The 18,660-nt window shown below is 33.6% G+C and overlaps 2 protein-coding genes across 4 annotated transcripts; both read right to left on the bottom strand.

Moving 5' to 3' along the window:
* Positions 1–1,008: 1,008 nt before the first annotated feature.
* garnet (adaptor-related protein complex 3, delta 1 subunit-like garnet) lies at positions 1,009–7,512 on the bottom strand. Of its 2 annotated transcripts, none has more exons than XM_089592925.1 (14): positions 7,225–7,512; positions 6,635–6,730; positions 6,436–6,564; positions 5,944–6,354; positions 5,311–5,384; positions 4,503–4,946; positions 4,203–4,430; positions 3,896–4,052; positions 3,633–3,815; positions 3,126–3,563; positions 2,789–3,049; positions 2,168–2,719; positions 1,656–2,081; positions 1,009–1,571 (listed from the first exon to the last, which is right to left on the bottom strand). In XM_089592925.1, exons 1-14 carry the CDS (start codon positions 7,318–7,320, stop codon positions 1,479–1,481), a joined length of 3,588 nt encoding a protein of 1,195 aa, XP_089449051.1. In that variant the 5' UTR covers positions 7,321–7,512; the 3' UTR covers positions 1,009–1,478. The 2 variants fall into 2 exon arrangements, with proteins under 2 accessions (XP_089449051.1, XP_014217079.2); XM_014361593.3 differs by having other exon boundaries at positions 2,789–3,057; positions 3,140–3,563.
* Positions 7,513–7,986: 474 nt separating this feature from the next.
* On the bottom strand, positions 7,987–17,087 carry Ptpmeg (protein tyrosine phosphatase Meg). Of its 2 annotated transcripts, none has more exons than XM_089593275.1 (15): positions 15,951–17,087; positions 13,736–13,947; positions 13,531–13,656; positions 13,225–13,441; positions 13,005–13,125; positions 12,798–12,885; positions 12,465–12,617; positions 12,152–12,384; positions 11,913–12,074; positions 11,643–11,832; positions 11,231–11,574; positions 10,947–11,146; positions 10,525–10,868; positions 9,954–10,238; positions 7,987–9,880 (listed from the first exon to the last, which is right to left on the bottom strand). In XM_089593275.1, the coding sequence occupies exons 2-15, from the start codon at positions 13,883–13,885 to the stop codon at positions 9,797–9,799; spliced, it is 2,697 nt and encodes an 898-aa protein (XP_089449401.1). In that variant the 5' UTR covers positions 13,886–13,947; positions 15,951–17,087; the 3' UTR covers positions 7,987–9,796. The 2 variants fall into 2 exon arrangements, with proteins under 2 accessions (XP_089449401.1, XP_089449402.1); XM_089593276.1 differs by having other exon boundaries at positions 12,804–12,885.
* Between the last annotated feature and the right edge of the window lie 1,573 nt (positions 17,088–18,660).

Here is an 18,660-nt window from a genome sequence, read left to right as displayed (position 1 = left end):
GGGGGCCAGGGCAAGGAAAGAAGACTTCTTTTTTCTTTACCTACTTTTTTTGGTACATAATATTATTACTTATGGTCGGGCTTTTTTTTTCTGCAGCATCACCAATTATAGCTTTTTTACATTTTTATTTTGCACGGTTTAAATTTTGGCTGTAACAAAATGATTTTCTTTTGGGAATGTTCCGTTCGGCATAGAAAAAAAAATGTACACTATCAAACTTTAATATACGGACAAGCCACTCGGATTACAAAGTTTGATGGATGAGTTCATGTTGAAAAAAAACAATATAAAACTCGAGATTGAAAGCAATTACTTATTTTGGCTTTATCGGTAATTGGAGTCGCGTCTATATTATACCTATGTGATCGTTAGCCAAACATTAGCGTTATGTCAAATAGCGACTTTAACGCTTGGTCATTACCAAAAATACGTACCTATATTATATTTTTATATATGTGCAGACGTTAAATCATGACTTGTTTTGATTAAGGTGGCATCAGTATATTAGTATGGGAACCTCCAGTTTTTTTTAATTTTTTTTGTATGACTAGGAAGTCGCGGTTTAGTGTATGTCTCAGAAACAACAAATAGTCTACATTGTTAAATTGATTCATATGGGTGCAGTGAACTCCGAAAATAAATTATTTTTATTACGAAACTTTTTTTTTTATTTTGTTCAAAGGATTAAAATATAAGTGTACATTTTAGTGTTACAATTATTAAAATTTTCCATCGGTATTTATATGTAAAATAATTTTTTTTTGTTTTTTTTTTTTTTTTTTTTAATACAAGCCGTACGAATAACATCTAAAAATAACTGAAAAAAATAAAACTAAAGTACATTAGCACTTAAAAAAACTATAAAAATTTTCTTGAATAATATTCTAAAATACGAAACAGTAATCGATATGATAATATTAAACAAATAAATAAATCTTACTGTTGCAGAAAGTTGCTGGATGAATGTAAAATATTTTCATACAACTTTCGAAATAAAATAATTATAAGTTACTCGACAAAATTTATATTCATAAAAATTTATTTTATTTTAAATTTATAAATTGTTTATATATAAGCATTTGATCTCTTAGTAATACGTGATTTCATTTTTGTAAAACTTTTTTTGCAAAAGTGCATAGATTGCCAATAACCCTTCATGTAACAAACAATATATTCACAGCATTCAAAGATCCACATTTACCTCAATGGAATGAAAATTTTTGAAATAAAGGATCAATTGTAAAGTATTGTCACTTATACTTTAACACAGCGTTGTGTACATTACGCGCTCTCTTACATTAAACACATATGTTCACATGTGCTCATTTATGAATATGTTTATGTATTTTATAGGTATAAGTCAATAGGAAAGTAATTTAGTCTACAGTATAAACATGCCAGGCGTTGATTTTTTTTCAAAATTATGTTGAGACTTCATGTGTTAATAGCCATCACAAAAATCTATATTCTTAAAATCTTCATGTCAACATTTTTACTATTTCGTTGAGAATTTCCGATAGCAGCAAGTTGTTATCACTTTTACCTTCTATAACCAACGTATTTGTTGTGGACTAAAAAAAAATTCGTCTGTTAAATGAGTAGCGCATTTATAGTTTCTCACCAACCAAAACCAATATGAAAAAATTATAGCTTACGTTTTGTTTGATTAAAAGACATATGTGGTGACCCTTTAAAGATTGGCCATATAAAGAAGCCGAGTCATCAATGTGTTCCACAAGCGTAAGATGACATTGATTACAAATATCGTTCAACACGCTATTGAAATCATTACAGTTAGTGACTTCATTTCTTAATTTATGCGAAAGTTGACCGCTTTTCAACAATTCCGTTAAAATATCATTATGTGAAATTCGGCCTACAATAAAATTACTACAAGGAAAACGTAATGTAAAATCAAGTTTTTCTTGGATAGTATTGTCAGGGCCTTGCACCATATATGTCAGTAAGCCACGAAGTTTTTGAGTAAATGTCACTTCTGACACCAAAATGGAAATATACGCCTCACCAGAGCCCAAAGGAAGTAATTGGAAATTCATTTTTATACCATACTCGTCTTCTACCTGAAAATCAAAGGTCAAACAGTTCGTTAGAAAAAAAAGGAAGCTGATAAAATGTATCATGTATAATTTACTATAAGATAACATACCCTCCGCTCTAATTTCAAAGTTGAATTGTCCATAACGTTAAAAAACATTTCCTTAATAACATTCTCGGTTTTGTTAACAAATGAAATTAATAAAACGATCTTACTCGTGTCATGTTCTAGCGATTGAATTTCATAAAGTAATTTAATAGTCTTATCTTGAGCTAACTCTTTGTAAGAGGTTGACCGTTGGTTAGAAATATTATTTTCGATACCAAAATTGAGTTCTCTACTTGGCAAAATTTCTTTAGAAGGCGTCGATATTCCGGCAGTTTCTTCGTAACCCTGGTTATCTTTAGTTTTCTTGCTTTTTTTGGATTTTTTACCGATTTTTTCGTAAGTTGGATCTTTCTTTTCTTTCATTACACCTTTAGTTTTTTTACGTTTTGTTTTTTTACTTTCAACATTTTTTTGTTTCACGACTAATTCCTCTTGATTACCTCGATCTTTCACCAAATCATCAACTTTTAACAAGTCAACTTCTGTATTATTTTTTGATTCAGTTTTTACCTTACTTTCTTTGGAGCTATGTTTCTTTTTTTGCTTTTTATGGCCCTTTCGAGAAGTATACATCAGTTAAACATAAAAAACATAATTATTTAGATGGAGTATTATAATAATTACTTTTTCTAGGTTGACAGTCTTATCAGTTCTATTACGAATAGCATGAGTATCTGGAGTTCGATGTTGAACGACGGGTAATCTTTCATCTTCTCGCAAAGGTATATCAAGATCGATATTGAGTGCTCTGTGAGGATCGTTGATATCCTTTGAATCATTATCGTCGCTGTCGCTTAACGCTGCTCCAGGTGGTAATTCTCCGACTCCTTTATTTACATATTGCTCTGGATAAGCATTTTCGTCATCATCTTCCGAGCTACTGCACTTCTTGTCTGCAATGAAAAACTTTATATAATAAAACTCGATGTTACAATTTTAAAAACTTATAAAAACATTTAACAAATGTGCCGTTACTCTTCTTATGTTTCTTTTTCTTGTTAGTTTTGTTACGATATTTGCGTCCTTCACTGTTTCTATGCATATCGTAGTATTTATTGGAATCGTTTACTTTTAACGACACTGGAATATCTAATTCGGCAATAGGAATATTTTCATAATCGTCATCGTTCCCAGACTTATCGTTAAACTTAATTTTCTTATGCGATGATGAGGAATTTTTCAAATAGTTCGGATTATTCTGCTGCTCTAATTTTCTTGCTTCTCGTTTCTGTTCTATTTCCTCAGTGCTAGGTTCATACGACTGGCGCTTGCTATGATTGTCGTTGAATTTTTCCGATTTAACAAAAATTTCGTTCATATCCATATCCTCGGAATCCGAACTTTCAGAAGGAGGATCATTGATCCAAGAATCGAGATCCAAATCTTCCGGTATTGGCACCTTTGATGAAACAATTTTTTTACTTTTATATAACATACAAATACGAAATCGCAGGTCAATGGTATATACCTTTCTTTGAGCTTTAGGGGCAACTGGGTTCAATTCGCCAACGAAAGCTTCCGACATTTCGCTGGCTAAGCTTGGGTTTTCTATCAAGCACTCAAGTAAAGCTACAGCAGAACTCGATCTTTCCTGTACTTCCAAGTCGCTACTACAAATAAACGTTGCTAGTTTTTCTTTCCATTCAACCATCTACAAGTAATTTTCACAATTGTGTAATTGTAATAAATATTGCTAGACACGTAAAAAATGTAGTCTCAATAGTTAGTTACTTCTTCCTTTGCTACGTTAATCTCATCACCCTTCATTAAAATGGCGATAATTAATTTTAAAATGTTGTGAACATATACAGCTTGAATGTGACCAGGCAAGCTTGATGCTTGAGGTTTGAGCATCGAATCTAAAGTAACCAGTGGATCGTACAACTCACTGGAAATAATACAGTTCCATGACCACAAATAGAGGTTTTGATTTGAAAAATTCAGAACTAAGACGACATTGTTTTAAAAAGCTCAATACTCGTTACGAAAATTAGTTTCTAGTACAGTATGAATAAGAAAATTCAAGTGTAAAACAAACCTAGAAAATTCACCACAAATCCACGCAGCGGCATATAGCACCTCGGACATGGTAGCTCTTGGTTGACCCGCAAGCAGACCCGCATTTTCGAGTAATAACGCACACTGTTGAGTGGCATGTTTTCTAATAGCTTGCACGCGTATAGCCACGTCCAACAATTGCATCGCTATCAGCTTACCGTGCTTAGTTCCTTCCATGCGAGTCAGGTCAACAAGTACAGATATATACCTGTTTAAAAAAAAAAATTTGAGCGAAGAACAATAAATCCCTTCACTTTTAAAGTGGCTTTTTAATCATTACCATTCAAAGTAGGTAATGAATTGGTAATTGTTTTGCGAGCATATCTGAATGATTTTGGACAGCAGTTCATCTCTGTACATTGTACCTTCAGCTTTTTCCATATGCACCATTAATTTTCGTACAATTTCCATCAAATTTTTCTTGGAAACCATGCCGTACAATAAATCTAGAGCTCGCAACCTTATACTCTCATCTTTGTCGTCTAAGCACTGCATTATCAGATCTTTGTGCGCCTGCACACTTTTTGGATGAGTTTTAAGGATTTTTGACATAGCCAATAGCCCCAAGTACTTTAGATTCTGGTCTGAATCTTCTATGAGTATTCTTAACTTTTGTACACACAGCTGAATCGAATCAGAGTGATTTGGCATTCCCGAAGATATGGATATTAATACAGCTATGACTGTATTAATGCATTCATACAGTAATGACATAGCAGAAGTGCTAAAAATTATAAATTGTAATAAAAGTTATAAGCAGTACTTTGAAACATTTAACTTTTGGAGAGAAAAAATGAAACCAAGCTAAAAAAATTTCGGTGCTAAGAATTTTGAATCAAAGCCAAAAAAGATTATCCTAATTCTCGATAAACTTAATTCTATAATTAGACTATTTGATAACTAACAAATTGTTTTTCTAAAAGTTTCATACAAAAAATCTATTGCGTATGAAAGACTAACAAAGCAAAAAAGTAACGCCTATTGGCACTGATAAGTGTTGACACTTTACGAAACTAATGCAAAATTAAATTTTAGAAAGAAATAATGTAAATGAAAAAGCAGCAGAATCTAATGTATATTCAAAGTACCTGTGTATTAAATTCGTTAGCGGTTCTATCAATTTCTTGCCAAGCCTAGGTTCTAGAGGTGTCAATGCGCCAAACTGTAAGTATAAAAAAAATAGTTTCTGCGAAAACTAGCATTTGTGGTACACTTATGCACAAATAATGTTTTGTTCGAACGTGGATGGTAAAAAGTAATTGCAATCTCTAAAAAAAAGCTTTTATACAAAAAATTTACGTGTATAAAAAAAATGGCACTACTCTTATATAAATTAAATTAATTAGTGCCAAAACCTTGATATCAGGTCAATTAGAGGCTGCGTCAACCGTCGGCCCATTTTTGGCTCAATCAGCGTTATCGTTGAAAACTAAGCACGCAAACAAGAGAAAACACTTTGCTCAGCTTATTTTTAACAGTAGAATTATAAAATAAAATTGATGGACCATTATTACATGTATAAAATACATATTAAAAATCAACTTAAACCCAATTGTTACTTAATATGTGATTAAAAGAAGCAATAAAGTTATCTATACTTTGATACAATGAAAACCACGCTTCAAGTTAATTTTAAAAAATTGATAAAAATATTTCAAATGAAATAATTAATTAGTCTATAAAACAAATTATAATATTTGAATTTTAAAAGCGATTCTTACCAATTTGATGATTTTGATGAGCATCCAATTGTTTGTGGAAGTTGTCATCAACTTAAAAAATACAGGCGCTAAACTCAGATAATTTTTAGGATTTTTCCTAGCTAATTCACAAACAACATTAACCGCAGCTGATTGAACACCGCTGTCAGGATCTTCCAGTCTTTCTTTCAGTCTGGGAAATGCTGGCCTTAGCGCCTCAGGAAATCGAAGGAACACTTTGTACATCATTAAAACTGCCTTTTTTCTTAAATAAGGCTTTGTTGATGTCAATAAAGTCATTATATCATTAACTAAGTCCCTAGCTAAGTCTTGGTTTACAAAACATGACAATCCACTTAAAGCTAATCCAGCATCGTACTGATTGGAGCTATTCAAGTCCTTACGAATCATGTTGGTTGTCAGCATTAACAACTGAAAATACATAATCATGTAAATAGAATGTAAACATGTCAGATTATAAGGAAATTGTATTGTAAAAAAATTAGGCCATACCTCAGACTCCATATGAAAACTTTGACTAGCAGCTAAGTATCCAATTCTCTTAAATGTAAATTTGGAAGAAGACATGACTTCAATGATGTTAAAACCTGCCCAGCTAATATCGTAGCCAAGCATTTGCAGCTGAGGATTGAAAAAAGAAAGATAATAATTACTGACTATGCATTAAATAAAAGCAATTTTCAATACATACGTATGTAAGTTTGGCAACGGCATTTGCTTTAACTGCTATATTATCTTGTCTGAGTTCTAATTTTATTTCCTCCATACATTGAGCTATATATTTTGCCTGAAAAAAAGTATTGCTGAATAAAAATTTCAGTTGAAAGTACTACTGTATTAAGAAAATTTGTTCTATGTTTTCAATATTTTATTCAATACAAAGTATGACTTTAATACTTCAAAATTAGAGTCAGGAGTAAAAATTTAAGGAAAACACCTAAGGATTCAAAAAGTTATACAAATGAGTGAACTGTCATTATTAAGTAATTACCAGATCAGTCATAAAATTGTCAAAATAGTAAATTTTGGAAGATGATTTTCCAAAATTAAGAAATATATCTTTTCATTTTTATTTTGCATATTTCAATTACTTTGTCACAAGTTTAGCGGACTGTACATATCAAGAATTCGTCAAGGAGAAAAAAAATTACATAAATTTTAAAAATCATAACGCGTTTAACCTCTTACAAAACAACTACAGTTACAATACTTTAAATAAATGAAATGTATGAAAGGTCAGAGTAAAAAATAATTTTTCAATAAATTTTAGCTCTCAATTACCTCGTTCTCCTTGTTGTTCCTGATCCCGCGGACGAGGTCCGTGAGATTCTTGTCGAACATACGCTCGAAATTACCCTTTACCTTCCGCAGAGCCATGTCAGCACTGGCAGCAGCAGCCTCTCTTTCGACCCTCCCGTGGCCAAGTTCGAGAGATTAAAAAAAAAAAAAAAAATATTTTGCACAAACACACATCCACTTAATTAGATTATCACTGCCTAATCTCTGGTCATTGTCGACAGTCGACATTACCCGGAAAACCTGGAGGCGTAAATGACATGTTAAGAGAGAGGGAGGCGACCTAGTGACATTCTGGGTACGTTTCGAAAGTTAAAAACTAAACAAAATCAGAGCAGAAATTTTCCAAGTTCATTCACGTAACTCCAAATTTTGCACAGTAATAATAAATAATGCTGCTTTCTAGTGCATGCGATTATGGATTTTTCTAATTCGTTTTTAAATAAACAATATAAAATGTGTGTGTGTGGGTGTATGTACAGTTATCGACAGAGGCTGGTGGCGCAAAATTTAAATTTTAAATCTAAATAGTTCTTAAAATATTTAAAATTGTCATTGCAGTACTATTTATCAGTCAACACGAGTTTTATTGTAATTTGACACTGTAATGATTTCAAATACCTACGCATATGATTAACTTCTCAAATATAGCTGTGTAATGAATATCGTATTACTGGTACTGAGTATAAAATAAAAGTAATACAACAATAGTAATGATATTTATGAAAATTTTTTATTATTTGACAATTTGAAGTACAAGACTAGACAGCTACCAACTTTATTTTTATTACATTTTTATAATTTTGCATTCTAATATCAGTTGAATATCAGTTCATCTACAACTACCTAAAATACACTGCTATAGTTACATTCGAAAAAATAGAAGGCGTTCGATGGTCTATTTTGTCACTTATTTGCCCTGTAAAAAATATGGATGGAATTTTCTCAATCGGTATTTGTTTTAAGCTGTAAACCCCGTATTATGGCAATTAATTTATTTCAAACAGTGACGACTGAAAAACGTACAGGTGAACGTACGTTTAAAAAAAAAAGAATTTATTTATATTTTATCCATTGGCTATATAATATATACATGCTTGTCTGTAACTTAAATTAATAATAGGCCTTGAATGCAATTATAGTATAAAAATATACATTTTCACAGAGTGCAATTTATAATAAGTAAATCGTAACCAAGCTGGGACGTTTTTAAATTTTGATTTTTTTATGTATGACGTTTTTAGACTAAAATAATTATACTTGTTATTTTTGTCAATTTTATTTTATAAATATTTTATATTTGTAAATGGAGTTATCTCCGTGTAGCATATAATTAAATAAATTAACAAATAAGAAGAGAGAAAAAAATATAAATAAAACACACCTAACAATCACTTTATCAATAGTAAGCTGTGTTTTATTGCGAAATTTCTGCCTCTATCACCAGCAACATTATACTTGAATAAATTAATATGATCGACATGCGGTGTATCAAAATGGTAAAGTTTAAAATTCGAATAACTAGAATTTTTGACGACATGCAGAATAATATGTTTAGAAATTAAATGATCTTTATAAAAATATAATTTCGTTTATGCATGCAATCACGAAAAAAATTAGTACAATTTCTAAAAAATCAGTATTTCATGTAGCCACTTGATCAAATTGGCTATTTAATTAACTGAATACCTAAACATTAAATAAAATAATTAATGTTGAATACTTGTAAAAATTGACTTGGGACAACAACGATTCCTGCTGTAAAAATTAATTTTTGAATCAATTAATAAATGCTATGTTAAATCACGCATAGGGTACTATACTACATAATTAATATTGCCTCGGCTGCCTCGAGGAATCAACTTTAGTTGATTGCTTTTTTCTACTGGATGCAGAATGATAATTGGAATTGGCAGTGGGCGTTATATGTTTACACGATCCAACTCGAATAAATTTTTACGAAAATACCATATCCTCTTATATACAACTTTTTGTTCTTATCACGCATTACATATATGACACTTACAGCCAAGAGATCTGGTCAAAAACATAATCTAATTTTCTCCTTTATCTTCTAAAAGATAAAAATGTCGCATGACTTATGGAAAAAAAATATTATCACTCTTATGAACTAAGTGTGTGATAATATATTTTTTACATTTAATGTTAAAGGACTTGATTATTAACAGACTACGTATTTTAAAAATCTAACTATGATTTAAATTAGTTAATCAGTAATCAATATTTCAGTTTTTACTCTTCTCGCTATATCATACTTAAGGGTCTCTTTTAACAATATATCACGCGTTTAAAACATTCATTTATCTAAGGCTACTCGCAATATCTAAAATTCTAGAATCTTTTATAATAAATATGATAAACATATGTTATATTTCTACCAGATGTAATAAATATTATTGTCGGGAGGTGAACAATCTACATTATGGAGCTGCTCTATTAATGAGTAAGGTTTTCTTCTCTCGGTTCATTGAAGAAGATGAATGATAGTTGTGGCATGATGCTGATGTGTAAGGTTGTACAGTTAATATGATCAATCTCATCTGTTGAATTCAGGAAGGGGCGTGACTATGCCCTCGGTGTAGGCTTTATGAACTGATTCACAGACAAATTTGTATTGACTCTGTAATTAAAATTATCTCATTATTATTATTGTATTTATTTTTTCTATTCAATTGATCTATTTTAATGCTTACAGCATTTTGTATCATCATTGCTCGCTGATCCCTCATTGAGCGGACAATATCCAACGGATAAACAGGCTGATTAGCCTCTATAAGGCATAACGCAGTTTCCATGAGTACTAGTACACCGGTGCGTCCAATACCCGCAGAACAGTGCACGACAGCAGGCTCCACAATACCTGCACGTGCTGCCCGCACTCGTTCGGTGAACGTAGTGAACTGGCGCCAATCATTCGGTACACCGTGATCAGGCCAGGCGCAATACTGCATGTGCGTTATATCCCGCTCTTCTCCCGTCTGTTAGCAAATCAAATAAATACCTGTTGTTACATTCTCAGAATTTTTAGAAAGTTTAACCAGCATAAATCATTGTCACGAGAAATTTTCCAGCTTCAATGACTTAATACGCAATTAAATGTTTGATTTTGCAAGAAGAACAAGCGCACATGCCTGACTCATATAATGTTCAAGGCTTGAGGCTGGTGCTCAAGATCGCTATTCTCGGATCACTGTTACGCTTGTCGTATAAACAAAGCTAATTGTTTGTAAATTAAATAAGTTTCAAGGGTTTGTTATCACTTACGTTGGTATCAGTAAGAACAAACTCCCGAAAGACAAATGTTTCCTCGACAGTCTCGGAAGTGCACGTCAATGATAAATTCCTTAGCGCGAGCGTTTCCTTCAGTGACGGCCAGTACTGATGGCATTTGGGACGACCTCGTTCAACCAATGTCGTCAGCATAACTACAAGTGTACTGCCGGCTTCCAATACCATTTGCCAGAAATCTGAAACCGTGGTCGATAGTGGACCCTGCGTAGCGATGTAGTGGTTTATGATGCCAGAGCCTGGAATTTCCATGTTTACATAGTTTGCGTTTATGTAATCACTGCTTCCGGAACCCATCAGTACTACCCTCGTTACGTCATCTATAACAATATAAAATATTTATAAATATTGCAATTTATTAAAAAAGTCAAAGTAATATCAAAACTTTAAATACACACATGGTGATATATCTTTATAACGGTTTTTATTTTGATTTTCTGGTTTTTTCGACTCCATGGAAAATAAATCAGGATTTTTTCTGTACAGCTGTTCATACTGAGTGATCAGAGCTCCGCTGGCCAAACCGTCTGCGAGTAGTAACATCGACTGCGTTAGTGCATCTGAACCAATAGCGACATGTGGGGAGTCTGGCACGTACCTGCAAACATATAAATCAAGAGATGTATTGCCCGCAAAATTGTGCATTTTAAAATAGTTTTATAAATACAGTGGTGCACGTTACCTATATGGTGGCTCCTCTTCCAACGGTTCTTCCGAACCTATCAATGCATTGTACAGGGCATTCGGTCTCACGGTCAATGTGAGTTCACCAATGCCGGAATCTCTCGACTGCCGTATCAAATTAACGACATGTTCATGAAGCATTCCGTTTACGTCCAAGCCATTTATGTAAACTACTTGATCTCCCTCATTCAATTTTGGATAGCAACGATCGGCTGGTGTATTTGGTGCTACCCGTGATACTAATATTGGCATGTCGAGGTCTAAACCTCCTTTTACGTTGAATCCAAAGCGACCCTGCTCATCCGGTGTGATTCTTATGATTACCAAACCTTCTTCCAGTGCCTGTTGTTTGGAGGGTAAAAATTAAAAAATTAAAGTCTCTAAATTAAAAAAAATAATAATTAACGTACTTGTGGTGCCGAGGTTCCGGTACGTTCGTCGTAATCTGGAATATCGTAAATATTCCTATCGAGTGTTGCCGTATCGTCGTCTACGTAACTCAATACCCTGGAACCCAGCATCGGCGAAAAAGCACCGCCACTATTTTGCGTAGCGTGTGTCCCCGACACTTCTTCTCTGACTGATAGAAAACCTCCTTCGCTGTAGATCAATAAGAGTATGAACATTTTCCCTACGCGATACTATGATTACAAACAAAATGAATCAGTTGAGAAACTTACTCATCGCTATGATTTCCTTCCCCCCACGCTTCACGCGGTTCTCGTGAACCAAGTGATTGTACTTTGTTATCATGTGACCTGGCTGACCTGCTGGAACTTGATACTTTGCCCTTTTCATCGGATATAGGCAAGATACCGTGAATGAGTTTTTTACTAGGTGATCTAAAATTCAAGCGAGTTTTGATTTTTTACAAAAAAAAAAACGGTTTAGCAAAAAATATCGAGTAGTACTATTATACCTGATGAAAGTCCTCTCGACGCGTGCTCGATGCTTTCCATCTTCAACAGTTTGGAACTCTGTGCGACCCGAGTACGTAAATCGGCTGCTGAGCCCAAGCTGAAAGCGACGCGGCCGCATTTTTGGACTATGTAATCTGAAGAAGGTGTGATGTTCCACGCAAGATTTCCATAAGTTTTTCGAACTGCGATATGACGTCATGTTGAAACCTAGCAAAGTATCGTAATTTTCCGACTGCAAATCAAGATAATGTTTTAATGAGATGTATTTTCTATTTGATCCGGCCGTTGATAAAAATTGATGACGAGCGTTACCTGTTCTCTCCTCAGCTGTATGAAAAATTGTTTACGTTTGAATGAGATCTTGACAATCTTCGACCACGAGAACACGTTTATCCTAATATTGTTGTGGAATACCACCAGTCCTATTGACGTTACTCCCAATTGAATTTCTTTATTTGCCGAATCCTGAAAAAAAATATGGAAATTATATTTTAATCACTATCAACGACTAACAAATGAATATATACGACAAGGAAGCGTGCGCGAGCGGAGCAAGGTAAATAATGTAAGCAAACGCGCTACATGCGAGTGACTCATAGGTGAAAATGTAAATCAAACAATGACAACAAGTACAAAAAGTCATACCCTTGCCTTATGTAACTCCACTCCGTACATATCGAGACGTTTGGCATGATCAAGAAAGTGAAATTCAGCATCAGCTGGTAATTGACCTCTAAAAAACAACAAATTTAATTATTGCAGTCAACTGTAAATAATTATTATCGAATTGATAGATGATGAAAAAAAAAAGATAAATAAATAAAAAAAATAAAGGAGAGGAATAATTATTACTTGTGTAGCTTGTGAAGCTCGCAAATTTTTTGCTCCATCTCTTCTGTGATATTCGGAATCAATTGTAGCCTTGAAAAGTATCCCAGACCGTGTTCCTCTGGTTGATAATCGCCGAGTTCGGCTGTATACAAACAAATGGATAATACAAATATTAGATTCAATTTCTAAAATACTCATAAAATATTTTGAAGGCAATTTTTTCAAGTGAAATCATTCTTACACTGAACGGTGTAACTTGCAAGAATACAAGCGTTATTGTGAGGTAACTGAAGTTTTCCGTTCAAAATATCTTTTCGTATTTGCAGATAAAACTGATATCTGGTGTATTCCTCTTGTAATTTGCTAGGATCCGATACGTAAAATTTTACTCGAAAAAAAAACTGACCACCTTTGCTCCTCAACTGTTTCTTGACTAATTTTGTAGGGTCCAACCATTTCTGTTGAAAAATTGATAAAAAAAATTTTAATACATCAATCACTCGGAAAATTCTTTGATTTTTATAACATCATCACAATACATTATTACCATTGTATCGGAATCGGTCGTCGAGGCAGATCCACTTTCCGCATACTGTAAGGAAAAATAATCTTTTTCCACAAGTTCGAGGTGTTGGAATATTAAATCCAAAAGTGCTTGCCCTTTCGCCCTTTTCTGTAAGCAATTACATCATTTGCATATTTTTTTAGCGACAAAATTATGAAAAAAAAAAAAAAAAAAAAAAAGTTCTCACGTCAAGCTGAAACGTTTGCTGCGTATCGTCTAAAAAGACGACAGTGGCAGAAAGGGTCTTGAGTTTCCGGTCGCGCGCCAGTTCTGCGCCACGAACGTGGTAGCTCCCACTGGAGCCACTCAGCCCTCGACGGGAAACACTTTCGATCATCTCAAGCAACCGAAGGCGTGTTAACCACCTTCGCGGCACCACCTCACTGCTGCTTTGATTACCTGCGTAAATAGTGGCTGTCAGTTGGAAAAAAAAAATGTTGTAACATATTTCTTTGTATCATTTTTTGACTTTTTTCTCATTACATGGAGAATTATCTTGAAAACATTGCTCTTCAAGTTAAAAAAAATAAACTATAATTCCAGTGTGGGTGTCTTTGTTATATGTTTATAAAAAACAACAAGTAAATACATAAATTCTTTGCTAAAGTGCTAATGTTTGCCGATTTTTCTCACTGTAATCATTGCGATGCACGTAATGAATGATGACAATAAAAAGAAAACTGTTTTACACTACTACTTTTATGTAGTTTGCAACTGCGTGTTAACTACTTTGTTTTTAAGCCATCAACGATACATTTGTTATTTCCATTACAATCTATATCAATTTTTATTTGCATTTTGCGCAAAAAGCATGAGGTTTCAAAGTAAAATTTTGTTATCAATGTGAGATAACGCTATCAGGGATAGAGATTAATGTTTGTCAAACAGGTAAGAAAGTATCAAGCTAGCAAAGTGGGATCGTTTTATGGTAATATTCACGATATTTTAATGTCACGTGTTCTACGATTTTGCCAATTATCTCTGCTTTTGAACACAACGAGAAATTTTTTCTATCATTTTCTCATTGGTTTGTTTTTATTACACTAAGCTTCAAAACATCAATGTTTTGTCTAATTAGTTAATCGTAATCGGAATATTCTCCATATAGTTAGATTAAGATAAATTACAATAAAGATATGAATCTACCAACTGTAGATATAATGCTTTAAAAATCGAGCTTATTTTGCTTGACCAACAAAGTTTTCATTAAATAATAATTACTCATAGTGCTTTGAACAGAATTATCTTAGACTCGTTAAAAAACAATTGTCATCGTAAAATATCTTATTCTTACCTTGCGTTATTTCATTATTTAGTGATATCAATGAATTCATTAAAATATTTTATTGAGATATACACTTGACATACTTTTGAGTGCTATTTAAATTAGTAAATAAATACGTAATAAAATCACACGAACAAATTTTTTTCGTTACGTTTTCGGTTAAAATTTTAAAATCTAACTTTCAAAGGAAATGTCCTATGTGAGTAATTAAATTATTCTATGTCATATTGTATCAGATGACTCAACAATATGGTGAATTATTGTTCTTAGTGGGTAATATGTATTTTATTTCCAGATGAGAAAAATGATTCGAATGACACGCTATATTTAGGTACAGAGGGTATTATCTTTAAGCAATTTGTGAGCAAGGCAGCGTTCTAAAATTAGCATAGTGCCACATGTTTTATATTGCACAAGTTGATTAATCAGAAAATTTCACGATTCAGAAAACCATCAGTAAGCATTTTAAAATATCAAGCAGGAACAAAAGTACTTTTTATTTCTCATCATTTTTAATTACATTCCATAGATGTCATAGTCTTGATTTAATTGGCCTGCAGAGGTCAGTGATCCTTGTTATATAATCCCAGTCAGCAACTATTCACCAATATGGAGCAGAGAGATTCTTAAAATAGTTTTGGCAATATGGAGAGAAAAATTCTCAGTGACGTGTCATAAAAGAGCAACTAGATGCTCATCGTGTTTGAATTCAGAGCTAAGATCCCGAATTATCCTAACTCTTAAATTAATTCCCTTTCTGAGTCTAAAAATAGATTGGGTAGCTCACAAAATTTTAGAGGTGATTTGTACAATAGATTAGATACTCGGATTCTTTGATATAAATAATTTTGGTTTCAGGGTAGTTTCCAATAAAAAAAAGTCAAATACAAATAACATACACACAAATTCACTCAATAGAGCCTATAGTAATTTTTCAGCAATATCCAAGGTAAAGAAATTGAGAAATAATGAGTTTATTTTACATTATAGGGGTCAGGAGTTGCTCAATCGTACTAAATATAAATATAAAGGACAAATAGAAAAAAAAAATATATAGGTGTATAAAAAAAAGAGAAAATTGGATAATTGGGGAAGTAAATGTCTGTAGAGTACTTACGTTCATGGTTTGTCGCAGTAGCAGAACAAGTAATGAAGGTCAGAGGTCAGGGTGTAGCACCCAGGTATCCTCAAGCGCAACACGCAACACCGATAATTCAGTGACACAACACGGTAGCCTCTGTAAACACACACTCCCTTTCTTTCTTGAGTCAACAAACCAAACTGAGCCAACGACACTGTGCTTCTGAGGAGCGACGAATTTCTTTCAGCAATTAATTGCAATTAAAATCAATTGACAACAATTGGCCATTTAGCCGTTGAAGCTCTAGTGGCAGGGATTGTTGTTACATATTCAAACTCTCTTTCATTTTTTTTTTTTTTTTATGTATAACACTAGATGTGAATGAACAACAACAATAATGACAATATATGCAACTTCTCATCGAAGTCAAAAGCAAGAATATTTATAAGAAGCAGCCGCAGCTCTCGGAGATGGATGGATGAGCTATACTTAGTTATAAACTAGTGAGCAATTGTCTCGCCCGTCTTGCGTATGCATCACCCGGTCGTTGGATAATTTTTGGGATAAAGCCCCCTCCATATCCCGGAAGAGTGTAAGTATAAACAAAATAAAGAAGGACCCCTGTCGACGTATAGATAATAGCCTTGAAGGTGGTGGGCGTGGAGCGCCCGCAGTATACCTGCTCCGCTGCTCGAATGTACACTGCACGTAAGAAGAGCGAAAAGATAGCTTTATTTTCTCTCTTTTCTCATCTCGTCACGTAGGTAACAGAAGTGAAGAAGTAAAGTATCTTCAGTTCTTGCGCGTACGTTTTCTCTCTTCTTCTCTCTTCCGTAAATTCGTGCACAAATTAAAAAAAATAAAATAAAACAAAAAAAGAGGGTCAGAAACTCAAAAGGAGCAATGCAGCAACGGCATCGGAGCGCGGTTCACGGGAAAAGAGATTGGATCCTTTTGGAGGTTAAACGGTCCAGCTGTGGATTAATCGAGGATACTGCACACAGAATTGCAGTACAGCAACATTTTATGGGGAAAAAAAAAAATGTATTTCGCCACTTTCACTGTTACTGTGGATTGCACACGCATACACCGATATCACAATATTGTTTGTATACTTTAATTTATTATTACGTGGGTAAATTATACGAGACAGACAAGTGAGTCTTTTCTCCCTCGACCCCTTCCAACTTCCAACCACTAACCATTACACCTATATACCTGACTGTAGTTGAATACAGCCCCTGCACTGCACAGCCTGCTGCACTTGCCTAATATAATGGTAGGTATATAGGTATACCATCCTCATACGAACGGCATCGTAGTACGTCGCGCTCTTTTTACGCGAAATGCTACCAGTCTGCATGTCAGGTAGGTATAAGTATAAGTATTCTTTTTCGGAGGTTGAGTTGAAACTCCTCGCGAAAGCTGTACCTTTTGTTAAACATATACTTAAGTACACACCTACTTTGATGTTGCAGCTGTATGACTTCCCATGTTCCCATGCCCTGCTGCGAGAACCTATTTTAATTTGAGACGTTGGGCGATTCGTAACCGTAATTGTATATCAGAGAGGGACGTAAAAATCAATAATGTGTAACGGCCGGTCTAATTACTTGTGTTTTTCCTCGTCGCTAAACATTGGTAACAGCCGAGGTGGTCACATAACTCTAGCTCTCTGTTCATCAATTGATTTTTTCTAAAATATTTATTATCAGTAGATTTACACAACTCCCCAGACCATGCGTTTATATATTAATAATAATCATCTGTTTGCTATACGTAGTATTGATTAAACATTAATTTAAAGGTCCACCAAGTGATGATAAAATTGTGTGCATATATTATCTTTTTCCATGTGCTTGGACGCACTCCCAATTTGTTGGCTTCACATCTTACTCCAAGTTGGAATTTTTTACTTACTTGTAGTTCAAAAAGGTCAGTTTTTTTTTTTCATACAAGATTTATGTGTCAAAAACGAAGAATTTTACTTACGCTTTATACCAAATGTTCATTCGCTCTTACATTATCTAAAATAAAACGGGGAACAGGTAACACGCTTTTAAGACAGGTACTCTCTTTCATCATTCAAAAAAAAGAGCAAAACAGAAAAAGAATAGGTAAAGTAAAAAAAAGAAAGTGCGGGCGCTCAAAAAAGCGTTTGATGTATGATATATAAACTTTAGGGAATGACACACCATTGACACCGTAACGGGAAGCGATGATCAATAAATATACCACATTGCGATGATGTCATATCACATGGACCTATGATATATTACATCTAAAATAGTTAGCACAATTAATATTTATCGTACATGCCTCCATGACTTGAAACAGCTGTACCCCTATACAATACAGAGAACAGGGTATGATTTTAATTTATTAAGAATGTGTACCACCCTTGACTTTGAATACAATTATATATAGGTACATATCGCGCGTTCTATAAATTTTTAAATTAACGCCGATAATGTAGGAGTTTTGCTTACCACCACGAGGGTGCTCAGGTTCAGGGGATTCCCCATTTTCCCGATGATAATAATGTCAATTTTTACGCTTATTAACAATTGACAATAAAAATATATATGTTGTATACGTTGAATTCGACACATCGCAAAACAAGTTTAACATTAAAAATACGTATGTGAGCTGCAATCCAAATAAAAGTTCTTGATACGCGGATTAATAATAAAATTTTGCGCTTCTATCTTCCCGAATTTCAGGGACAAGACAGGTTTTGTTTTTG

The sequence above is a fragment of the Copidosoma floridanum genome, unplaced genomic scaffold (assembly GCF_036245765.1).
Source record: "Copidosoma floridanum isolate Cflo_tuat_1 unplaced genomic scaffold, Cflo_Japanese_pri ptg000019l, whole genome shotgun sequence".
Classification (NCBI taxonomy): domain Eukaryota; kingdom Metazoa; phylum Arthropoda; class Insecta; order Hymenoptera; family Encyrtidae; genus Copidosoma; species Copidosoma floridanum.
The sequence above is the reverse complement of the archived record's forward strand: the minus strand, read 5'-3'. Positions and strand labels throughout refer to the sequence as shown.

Excerpts from the sequence above, each read along its gene's own strand:
- garnet (XM_089592925.1), bottom strand. The coding sequence starts at position 7,320 with ATGGCTCTGCGGAAGGTAAAGGGTAATTTCGAGCGTATGTTCGACAAG. Across the intron at positions 6,565-6,634 it reads CCGTTGCCAAACTTACATAC|CTGCAAATGCTTGGCTACGA; the intron begins GTATGTATTGAA and ends TTCAATCCTCAG. Across the intron at positions 4,947-5,310 it reads CTAACGAATTTAATACACAG|CACTTCTGCTATGTCATTAC; the intron begins GTACTTTGAATA and ends TATAATTTTTAG.
- Ptpmeg (XM_089593275.1), bottom strand. The coding sequence starts at position 13,885 with ATGATCGAAAGTGTTTCCCGTCGAGGGCTGAGTGGCTCCAGTGGGAGC. Across the intron at positions 11,147-11,230 it reads GAAGAGGAGCCACCATATAG|GTACGTGCCAGACTCCCCAC; the intron begins GTAACGTGCACC and ends ATATGTTTGCAG. Across the intron at positions 9,881-9,953 it reads CAATGATGATACAAAATGCT|AGTCAATACAAATTTGTCTG; the intron begins GTAAGCATTAAA and ends TTTTAATTACAG.